This window comes from Oenanthe melanoleuca, chromosome 13 (genome assembly GCF_029582105.1).
Source record: "Oenanthe melanoleuca isolate GR-GAL-2019-014 chromosome 13, OMel1.0, whole genome shotgun sequence".
Classification (NCBI taxonomy): Eukaryota; Metazoa; Chordata; class Aves; order Passeriformes; family Muscicapidae; genus Oenanthe; species Oenanthe melanoleuca.
The window spans coordinates 18466410-18478439 of NC_079347.1; the positions used below are offsets into that span (position 1 = coordinate 18466410).

At 41.2% G+C, this 12030-nt stretch overlaps 1 protein-coding gene across 8 annotated transcripts in view; it reads left to right on the top strand.

The window, feature by feature from the left end:
• The window catches only part of LOC130258577 (protocadherin alpha-C2-like), an 89899-nt gene that overhangs the window by 47194 nt on the left and 30675 nt on the right, over nucleotides 1-12030 (top strand). For all 8 annotated transcript variants that reach the window (XM_056502059.1, XM_056502060.1, XM_056502061.1 and 5 more), the window contains 2 exons: nucleotides 4022-4080; nucleotides 6145-6233. In XM_056502059.1, coding sequence (XP_056358034.1) covers nucleotides 4022-4080; nucleotides 6145-6233 — 148 coding nt within the window. The remainder of the gene's footprint in view (nucleotides 1-4021; nucleotides 4081-6144; nucleotides 6234-12030) is intronic.

Consider the following 12030-nt stretch of genomic DNA (forward strand, 5'->3'; position numbering starts at 1 on the left):
AGCATTGTCTCAGTGGAAAATAAGCAGACCCTTTAGCCATCAAAAGGCTTTTATTATTGCTTCAAAGCAGATACATTTGATAAATATACCTTATGTCATTCTGTTGTGCATTTGTGTGGAAATCAGAATGAAGCAGGATGTTTTTAGGAGTCTCAGCATCTGGCAACTGTTTGTAAATATTTGATTCAGGCTTCTCTACCTCAAGCATGTTTTGTTCTAGCAAGCACTGAAGTGAAAGGTAGTGTTTGCATTGATCTGTTGAATATGGGATCAGGACAATATTTTTAAAAATTAAAATTTCTCCCACCCAAGGGAGAAATTCTTTCTGTATTAGGTAAAAAAGAGAGGCTGAGGGAAATGTTTGTAACAGCACATTTTCAGCTAAATTTATTCTCCAGAGAAAAATGAAACAATTTTTCAGTTAACCCACTTGAGGACAACTGTGGGACATTTTGCATGAGCTTTCCTGCTCCCAAGATGGCTCTGTTTCACATGATACATTCCCATTATCAGATTTCCCAATGGGGCTGGTTGTTTATGGCCAGTGTCACTCATACCTGTGGTTATGTGCTTGGCAGAATGTGAGCCTGGAAGAAGCAGCAGGAGCAAACTGGTGGCATGAGGTGTTCATCTGGTGCAGTGACAACCACTTCTCTAGGCACCTGGGTAGATTTTGACTGGATTGATTTTGATGATGTGCTGTAACTGAATCAGTAGAAGAAGCTGATGGGGAAAAAAGGGGATGGTTGATTACTTCTGTGCTGGATCGTGGGATTTCTTTCACTTGCTGACAGGACTGCTGGACTTGCTACACAACTTTCAAAAATCTCTGAGGGAAGTGTCAAGCTAAAATTACCTTCAGCTAGTAGAATGTGCTGGATTGTGCCAAACAGAGTCTTATAATGAGCTGGGGAGGCAAAAGAAGCAATACTGTCTTCATCAGCATTGTGTGACATAGTGAGAATGTGGGGATTTCCAGCTGGGAGCCCTCCAGAGCCTGCATTCCTCTTTGTGTTCCCTCTCTGTCCTCTCTGCTGCTCAGCTGTACCTTGTCCTGGTGGTTTGGGACTCACTGCTCTTCTCTCAGCCAAATCTGTGGCAGGGCTCTGCAGAAGAGCCCAGGGAGAGCTGCTGTGCAGCCCCTGGGACTGCCTGAGGACTCAGCTGTGCTTTGGGATGTTGTCCTGGCACAGTGACTGTGCTGTGCCACACCTGGACGTGTGGCAGGTTTCAGGGAGGGCCTGGTGAAGGTGGACTGTTCTTAACCAGAGATATAAACCAGCCAAAGCTTGTAGGCTCTGAATTCCTGGTGGATTTATAAGAAGCAGCACTACATCTGAGATGGGGAGAGAAATTTCTGAGTAGTTTTGCTTCTTCTTCTGTTTTGCTTCTTCACTTCTGTTACTGGTCATGCTTTATTGCTTTTCTAGTCCAGTCTCATTTAGAGATGTATTGAAACAACTTCTCACTTATGGCCAGAGAAACTGAAAGAATTGCAGCCTGTAGCAGAACAAAAGGAGAAGCCAGTTATGCTGACAGAACAGAAATGTCACTGATTTTGTCAGTTGCAGGACATTGACCCGTGGTAACACAAGTGTGGGACAAATGTGCCTCTTGCTGAGCTCTGGAATGACCCAGTCAAGCAGCAAGTTCATGGTAAAACTGGCTGAAAAAAGGTCTGCACAAAGGCAGGCTGCTGCCCAGCTGCCTTGTGCTCTCATTCTTCCTGTAATGACTTCAAAAAGAAGTCACAGATATTGATTTTTTTCAAGTTAAAAAAAATCCCCAGCCTTTGATGGTCAGCTGTGACCATAGTTCCACCTCCAGAGTACATTTTGCTCATCTTGTTCACTCCTTCCTTCTTCTGCTCCTCTGGGAACAGCACTGCAGCCCTACTTAGAGTCATAGCAAAGAAAGAACTGTTTGGGAATAGCCACAAGATGCCAGAGCTTCTGGATAGTAACCCTTGAAAATATCAGTTTCCTAATTTCTCTTATATTGACATGAAGAATCTTGGTGTGTGCATGTGAGGTGAATAAATGATGAATTTCTAATTAATTAGTTTCTCCTTCCACCATCACTCACTTAAGATCAGATGTCCCATTGCAAACAGAACATAGATTTTTGTTTTCTAGCCAAGAGTTGGAAAGCTCTCATCCAAAAATCAAAAATCTATGTACTGTGAGTGAGTGGTCATTTTCCTCTTTTCTTACTCCTGCCCAACTTGTGTCAGACTTTTTCAGTGCTTTCATGTAATCTCACTTTATCTGTGTTTTCCCTGGGACTGGGGTAAGATTCCTCCTCCTCACATTGCCTAGAAGACTGTACAAGTCAGTAACCTGCACCTCCCAGATAACAAAATAGAGCAGAAGTCCAGCAGTTCCCCTGCTGTAAAAAAAACCCCAGCAGAAGAAAAGACAAATCTTCTGGTGTCAGCACCCTTGTTACTCAAGAAAGGGAAGCTCAGGAGAGAATCTGATCAGTGTGTGTTGGTTTCTATCCTCTTTCATTGACTGTTACTACATGGGTGACTTTAGAGTTGCTTTGACATCCCTGGGACTGGGGCCAAAATGGAATTAATCAGAAAAGACTAGAACCATGCATAATGGGCTTCTTGTCAAACCACCTTCTGCTAAACTCAGCAGAACCTGAGCATGACAGAGAACAGGGGGCTAGATGGGAAGGAAATTGCTAGCACAGATGTTTAATGTGTGGTTGCAAACAGCAGCCTCCTCCTCTTTGTGTAACTCACCATAAAGAATACTCATGTGTGCATCATCCAAGGGCATCTGAGTTTTGAGTGATGCTGGACCTGGGAAGTGTGGTGATAGAGCAATACTGTAAGTTGTAATTGCTCCATTTTTGTTTGAATAAAACCTATTGATCCAGGGAAAAGCATAAGCCAAACCTCAAGAGGAAAGACAGAGTTGGCTTTAAATAATTCAGAACATTCAACACTTTCTTTTTCCCTTCCAAGTAATGGGGTCAAATTCATTTCTGATCTGCCTCCAATAATTTGAAGAGAATTAAACCATTACTGTCATTTATTATTTGTGTGATTGGCACTGTGCAAGACACATCAGGAATGAATGTAGTCCATTATGTTTTTGGATATAAGTTCTGTCTTTGAATTCCAGTGCCTGAACTTAAACACCCACTACACTATGACCTACAGAATCATGTTTTCAGTATCCTGAGAAATAACCTTGGTGTGTCCTCAGGGTTTAATTTAAGGGACCTGAGCTTGCACTCATTGGTTGTAGTTGAAAATTAAGTAATGGTCCCCTGACAATGCAAAAATTATTTTCTGGAGCAATTTTTGATCAACGGAGGATTTCTTAATTATCTCCTTATTTAGCAAGTCATGCTGCAGCACATCAGCATATGCTGAGGTTTGTTGGTCAAAGGATGCTGCTGGCTGTTTTCCCCTTCTACCTTTTATACCCTCTCATGAATATGGAGAATCTAATAGGTTTTGGTATTATGGCCATGTCTGTCCTTAATAAAAGACTTGCTGCAGTCTGCACATCTGATACCATCCATTGCAGTCCTCTGCAGCACACTGAACTCCAGCAGAACATCACTGCCCCAAGTTCCCCTCACTGGCAGCTACATTTATACACCCTCAGGCAGATAATATTCAGTACAGGAGTTTGAATTTCCTCACCTTATCAGGTAAATAACCACCATATTTTCTGGATTTCTTGATGGGGATTTTTTTTATCCTATGCCCAAAATATTGATGAATGTATGAAATAACCTTCCACCAGTTTGCAGCATTAAATATTGTTCCCCAGAGGTCATCTCTAAGCAGAGGCCTTGGCATGCAGACAAGTTTATTATAGAGACACTCCCTGTGTGCCTATTTGAAAGTTTCTTTAAAATTTGTAAAAAGATTTGGCAATTCACAAAAATTGAGTATATCCATTTAGTCTTTTCTGACAAAATGAGCCAGATGCAGATGCTTTTGATCATGTTGTACTGACACTAACAGCATTGTCCTGGGCTTTTGTTTCTACAGCCAAAACACCCCAATCCGGACTGGCGCTACTCTGCATCCCTGAGGGCAGGAATGCAAAGGTATGTGTGGTGTACCCCAGAAAAGGGGGATTCTGTCTTTTTCCTCTGTGAAAAGGACAGAGTATCTTCTGATGATATCTGTGCTGAGATGGAAAGCACCTGAGTTCTGCTGCTGTCACTTCCAATCTCCACGTGCTACAGATTCAGTCTGACTTGCATCTTATGCTGTTATTGCAGTGCTGTAGAGCTGTGCTGTTCTTTCTCTTTACCTTCTGCTTTTGTATCCATTGACTGTCAAGGCATAATTGTTCCAATTATTGAATCATGTAATTGTCATTATATACTTTTTGTTTATTTTCAAGCTCCCTGTAATCATCAGTGCTGATGTTTCAATAGGCAGTCTGCATTTCCATCTTCTTTTTCTCATTACCATAAAAGTAGCTGCTCCTGCAGCAGGTTTATTAACCACATGGTGCAATCAAGAAGATTAATACAGTTGAAAGGACTTTTTGAAGATGTGAGATGGATTTTCAAAGAAGGAAAAGTGAGGCTTTTGTCCAAATCTCTTTAGACATCTTTGAAAATCCACTGCCTAATACCACAAGCAGTCTCTGCTATAATTTTCTACTCAGTGCACTTGGAAAAAGGGAATTATACTAAAATTGCTTCTGTAGAGCCTAAATCAAACAGTATCATTACTCTCCCTGAGCAGACTAGAAAACTGGTTCTATGCTCAGGTGATTAATAAATTCCTGTACAGGTGTAGATGCAGTTACAAAGCTGCAGTCATTCCTAGTGGCATCACAAAGTGCAGGATTCTGTGGGTTTCTCAGAATTGTTGGTGCAGTGGTGCTGTGCCTTTATCCATTATCCACAGGGCTGAAGAGTCAGTATGAGACTGAAATCCCAAATTCAGAGTCACACTGAGCTTCTTGTGGGTGACACAGAGTGGCTCCCAATGACTTTGAGTCAAGTCATTAAACCTCAAGGACCAAAAGCAAAGGAAGACAGAGCAAGCTTGACTTTGTGGCCCACTGGGCAAGCTGTTTTCTTTATTTTATATTCCTGCTATGACTTGTAATCCATAACTGCAAAATCAATGAACAGTCTGGGCAGCAGGATCCTGAAGAAGGAATTCTGCCTACCTGAGCACCTTGCCTCCTGGTCCTGAGTCAGGCATGCTCTTGTGGATCCACATTCCTTTCTATACAAAGTTCAAGATTTTATCTGAAGCTACTTGAATAATTAATGAAAAGTAAGAATTTATTTTAATCCCACAAGACTAATGGGGCCTTGCTGGGAAATTGTACATGTTCCTTTGCTCCCTCATATCAGCAGCTCCTGTCCTTACCTTAAATCTCAGGTTCTGAGCCTGTGTGTCCTGCCCATGCTGATTTTTCATAAAACTTGCAGAAATTTGGTGCCCTTGATATCTGCCACATGTGGATGAAAGTAGCCCTTAGGCTCAGCTGGAAGTGTGAAAGGGAGTGTGAAGCCAATGAGCAGAGACAGGGACACAGCCACAGATTTCTGTTTCTCTTAAGAGACAGCATCTAAATATCAGGCTTAGTTTTGTATTAAAAATAGCAGATTTTTTCTTTTCTTCCCATCAAAATTGGTGCTTTTGATGCCCAGTGCTGATGATGTGACACTATAAAAATTGTTGTATTAGTTTTTATATTTGAGAAAATGCGTTTCTCTTCCTGAATTCCTCACAAGAAAAGTGCAGTAACCCAGGAAGTGGGATTTGTTAAAATGGCATAATGACAGAACCTCAGAATTAACTCCACCAACTTTTTAATCATTTGCCTAATGTTGCTACATCCTGACAGCAAAGATGTGTCACTTCCATATTAATGACTCCCAGTCAATGAGGGAGGAGTGTCCTGCAGGTGTGTTTGTTTTATAAGTTATTCCATGACTGTGCTTTAGTAAATAATCAAAGGTATTTTTTTGCAAGTCCAAACAGCTGCTTCTCATGCTGCTAACATTGTGCAATACTGTAGGAGTAGCTGCACAGTGATAAATAGTTATGAGCTTTGAAGAGTGGCAGGAAAGGGAGATGCTGAGAAGTCCAGGGCAGGAGGGAATTGTATAACCCAACTGTGATATTTGCTCACCCAGTGCTGTGCATATGGAGGAGGCAGGAGTCCTGCGTGGAGGACCAGCAGGGCCTGATCAGCAGTGGCCAACAGTCTCCAGTGCTACAGCAGGTAAGCATGTGAAAATCCAGAATATTTGTGAAGAAGTTATGTTAACTGCAGGTGTCCTGATGCTTCTGCTTAATTCTTCCTCTGTTTTATATCTCTGAGTGAATTTTTCCTCTGTTTGATATCTCTGAGTGAAGACCCTGAGCTGGTCAGAGCATGGTGCTAATAACCCCAAGGCTGTGGGTTCAGTCCCTGTGTGGGATATGAGCCCCAAGGCTGTGGGTTCAGTCCCTGTATGAGACAGGAGCCCCAAGGCTGTGGGTTCAGTCCCTGTGTGAGAAAGGAGCCATTCACTTCAGACTTGGACTTGATGATCCTTGTGGGTCCCTTCCAACTCAGAACCTTCTGAAATCTGGATATAAAGTTCTTGCCAGTTAATCTGTGGAATCTAAATAGAGTGGAACAAAAAGCATAAACCACATCTTTTTTACTCAGTCTCAGATGAGCACTGGAGATGAGAGTCCCTGATCCCAGCTTTCACCTTGCTTTTGGAGGTTACTGGTTTGTGTAATGGAATAATGGAATAATGGTTCAGTTCTGATGTGTGTATTCAGGTGTGTGTATTCCAGAGCTGGTCTGCCCTCCATTTCAAAAGAACAGTAAATCTGGGGTAGGTGCTTATCAGTTTTCCCTTTGTTATTTTTACAAAGCCAGTAAGACTCTTTGAATGTCTCTTCTCATTTTACTTTTCTGTGGTGAAATCAGATCTAATTTTTTGCTAGCTGCTTTCATTCACTAATACGTGACAATAGAAACTAAAATGTTAATTATTTGTCAAAATTATGACAAAAAGCATGGTCTAGAATGTAGCTTCATTGGCACTGTCACTGACTGATGACTTCACAGCAGTCAATAAGAACTGGCAGAAGGTTCTCATGGAGTTTAGAAAAAAGATCACCTGGATGTTTTGCAATGTAGACAAAAAAATATTCTCTTTTGATTTTGAAGCATGAATAATAGAGAGGCATAGAGGAGCAGTCAGTCACTGTTTTCAGCCACATTCAAAGTATAGTGTAAACTCAGTGGTAGGGTATGTAGGGTGGTGAGCTCTGTGTGGCAGCTCTGTGAGCACTGTCAGTCAGGAATTAAAGTGAGGAGTGATGCTTATATCACAGAGGTAGCTCAAGTGCTGGAAAGTGGGGTCTCCAGCAGCAAAAATAATAATTATTTCATTTAATCTTTCTTGGTGCAAACCTTTCTTTATATTTAAATGGGAATTTCACCTGGATAAAGGGCTGAGGAACAGCCTGAGGATTTGCAGTCACAGCTACAACATCCATAAGTTAATGGTGCTGTACTGATTGCAGAAGGGCTGTTTGCAGAAGCAGAATTGGAAATTAATTTAATATATAATGGGGCCCTAGGCTATGGCCAGCTGGGGTTTGTGTGCCCTTCCTTCTGCTGCAGGCTTTTCAGGAAGACACAGCCTTTGCAGAATGTGAAGGGTGTGGGACTGTTGAGCTTGCATTTGAAAATGTCACCACAAGAACAGTGTAACCTTTGCGAGGGCTTCCCTCAGGCTTTTGGCTGTGCTGCTCATCCTTGACTGAGCACTCTGTGCATTGCCTTATCCCCACCTCAGTATGGATACAAACCTTGGCCCAGATGTTTTCTTGCTGCTCCTGCCAGTTTCCAAGCACCTGAATGTAAGTGCAAAGGTAGGATGGCTCTGTCATCTGAGCAGGTCTGGTGGCATTTGGATCCCAGAGCCCTGTTCCTCTATCTGGAGTCCTGCTTGCTGTTCTATTTTGGGTCTTATCATTTCAGACTTGCTTTGGGAACCTGAACATCTTTTTGTTTGTGCTGCAGTAACCCTTGGCTCTTATTGCTGCTTTCTCCCATGACTTGTGAGGCACTTGTGCAGTGACTGCATCCCAGCACAAAGAAGATTATTTTGTTTTGTCTTTTGTCCACTCCCAAGGGATTAGTGACCCTGATATTACATTAATTAGACTTTTTTCTTTTTCTTTTTCTTTTTTTTTTTTTTTGTAGAGGGTTTCAGATAATATTCTTCTCATTTCTTTGTAACCAAAAGCTTTAGGTGTCCCTGATCCTTTATAGCAAGCAGGTGTTTCATGGAGAAATCTCAGGATTAATGGTTGTGTTAACTTTTATAGCCTCAGTATACCACATATTTAGCAAATTACTGCCACTGCTTTAGAATCCTGCCTATAGTTTCCCAGAGATATCTCTTTCACTTCTTCTTTCCTTTTTTTTTTTTTTTAATTTAGGTTCAAGACCTGTAATAACAAGTCAAGTGTTAGATGAGTAACCCCTTAATTCCTGATATATAGCTGAACTCGAACATCATTGCACATTTTTCAGAAAATATCTGTTGCCCAAGCAAAACCTGGTCCTTATTTGACTGACCTGTTGACTTTATTGAATATTTCATCCATGCAAAGAGCAGTGAATCTGGATGTAGATTTTTTAAATTGTGTTTGCATCTTCTTAGGCACCAGTCCAATCAATTGTAGGATTGCAGTCTGGAAAATTCTGGGTGAGGTGGGATGAGGAGGTTCAAACTCCTTCTGGCTTGGAGTTTTGATCTCTGGGGCATTTTGTTAGTCCCCCACATGCTATATAGTGAGATCAGGGAGTGAAAACAGATTTCTGATTTCTGCTCTATGTCCTTTGGTAGTTTTTGCAATTCTGTCAGACTTCAGATGACCACTGATCTGGGTGTACTCTGTTTTTTTGATAATTAAACTCAGAATAAATGGATCTTGATTGGCAAAAATGATGAGAGCTCATAACAGAAACTAAGATGAACAGAAATTTTGCTCTAGACATAAAACACTGCTGATTTCTGAATAAACCAGACTTATGAATAATTCAGAGCTTAGAGTTAGTAGGCATTAGACCAATCTATGTGTATTTCTCTGTGCTGCTGGTTGCAATCTACAAAACAGAACTGGTATAATACAAATGCTTCACAAAAAGTCTAAAGATACTTTCATAGCAGATGTAAGACTCAGGAGAACAATGAGGATTTGAGATGAAAAACAGTCATGAGAAATTTCAAATCCTGTATTCAATGTAGACTTTATATGTGTGCAGTAAACAAGGCACTGGGCCACACATCATAGGTAGAGAGGGGAAAATAAAAGACTTTAATTCAAGCAGCTCTGTAAAAGATGAAAGGATCTCATGATAAAATCTGCATCTGAAATTTCTAAGTGTGTAGGTGAAGCTGTGGGTGAAATACTGGCATCTCTGAAGTCCATGTCAAATAGCTCATGGACTTTCAGGAAATCAGGATTTCAGTGCCTACCCTTATAAATATGCACAAGGGACTGAACTAAGATTGCCTAGGCAAAAGTCATCCTAAAATACACTAATTTTGTGCTTCTGATTTTGCTGTGATAACGTTCTTCTAAATATATCTGCTACTTCTTTTCCTTTTCTCAGGGAATTAGCTGGGCAGGAGAGGTGGTAATGCTGATTTTTAAAGCTCCAACAGGTCAATGTCCTTCCTGTGCTGGGGTCACAGAGTTGGATGCAGTGCAGTTATTTTAACAGAGCCTGTCTGCATTGCTGGGCTCTCCCAAGGACAGGACAGCAGACAGACCATCATGGACTGGTTGGGAGCACTGCAGGAAGAAATCTTTCTCTGTGAGGGTGCCCAGAGAAGCTGTGGCTGCCCCTGGATCCCTGGAAGTGTCCAAGGCCAGGTTGGATGGGGCTTGGAGCACCCTGGGCTAGTGGAAGGTGTCCCATGGCAGGAGGGTGGAACAAGATGATAAATAAGGTGCCTTTATACAAAACTCTTTGCATCTCATCACCCCAAATCTGAATCTCTGAAATTTGTGTCTCACAACTTTCCTGGTTTTATTCTGTTTTTTCTGCTGCTCCTTACTTCCTGCCTATGACCACCTCACATGTGTCATGCTAGGTAAGGATATTCCTTGCCCACATACTCTAGGCTGCCCTGGGTTTACACTGGGAGCTACAGTTCCCCTGGAATAAATTTGTGCTGCTCTCAGAGGAAGGTTGCTGCTGCAATCACCTGGAATGCAGACAAGGCCCATTGATAGGGCATGATATGCAGAATAAGTGATGAATTCAGAAAACTAAATGGGAAACAACTGTAAATATGTCAAATAAGAAAAATTTTCTGAAAAGTAAAGTCAGTCTTCCTAGTGAGTTTTGTACTGCTGGTTTGGGGTAGGGTGTTGTGAACAGAATGTGGAAAAACTGAAGAAAGGACAGGGGTTCTTAAGTGGATTTTAAGAAAAATGTCCAAGAATGCCTTGATAGGGAAAGAAATTTTAATTATCCACTGTTAGTTGTGGCATTCCCAATTCTCTGTTTCATAGATTAATTTGGATGTCAAGCAGGTAAATACAACCTGAATATTTTAGCTGAAGGAGATATTTAATTCCAATGCAACTGTGAGAAGGGCCCAGATGAGATCCAGGATGATAGTGCAAGAAGGAGAGACCTGAGCAGAGGGCATCAGAGGGAACACCAGTAAAAATCTTGTATGGAAAGGTGAGCACAGAGGATCTGGCAGAGAGAAACAATTGGAAGAGATGCTGGAAGGTCTGCAGGAGGCAGGTAGCCCTGGGAATGGCACAGGTCGATTTTTAAGTGACTACTGAGCATAGGTCACTGGAAAGAGATTGTCACCCTGGGGCTGGTAATAGGTTGTGGTGAGTGGGACAGAAAGCTGCACTGCAGTTGTTCTTTTCATGGAATAACCATTTGACATTGTCTGCATCTTGGAGTCCATGTAACATCAGTACAGAAGGAATGAAAAGTGTGTGGGGAATTGAGTCTCACTGTTGGAACAGACACTGGTGTTGAAATCAGGCAGGCATTACAGGGTCCCACAGTACTGTCACAAAGCTCTTAGCCACTCAATTAGTCTTCTAAAAATCCTAAAAATTCTTAAAGTTATAGGGAAAGAGCCTAAGAAAATAACTCAGAGAGTGATGAGACCTAAATTGCAACATATTTCATATGATATAGCTTCACACTGTGGCTGTAAGTGGAGGAGAATTTCTTCCTGAAATGTCAGTGAATTTCTATTCTCCTTCTTCAAATGACCTTCCTCATCTACAGAAAAAGGGTCTGATTAAGACTCATCAAGCAGTCACTGCAAAGAATGTGCAGGAGCTGAAAGTGCTGTTTCTTTGAGACTGTGAAAGGTTAATTTGCAAATAAACCTGCTCTGGCTTAGCTTTAGCAGTTCATTGATTAAAGCTATAAAAGATAATGACTAATTAGCAACCCAGAATACAAAACTGGGTTCTTGGTTTGTTGCAGAATGCTGCAGCTGTTTAAAATGGAAGGAGCTAGAAAATGCTGCTGTGCATATCTGCAGCCTCTATTTTTTAAATTAATAACCAGTTTTCTATGGAATGTCATAATTCCAACCTTCAAAACCAGAAATGTATAGAAAGCCAAATATCAACCCTAAAATTTGTATCTTTAGTGGTCTAAGAAATACTGTGATAATATGTGTAATATTTAAAATACCAGAATAGGGGAAATACAGAACAGCCTAGTTATTTATGTTTCTCATGAAAATTAGTCTTCAAATCAGTGGTTTAATAAATTCCCAAAATGAAAGTCCTAAGCAGTTCTTAAGAATGTAGGAAAGTATCACAGATTTTTGGTTCACAGGCTCTTGAATCATGCAAAAAAATCATGCCCTTAAAGCACACTGAAGGAATTATTTGAAGCTGCAGTATCTATCAGCTCAGTGGAGTCTGGGGAAGGAAATCATGCCAGCTTACTTGTGTGGATGCAGTGCAATGACCTAAACTGAAATAGAAATAATCTGCAAGGGCTA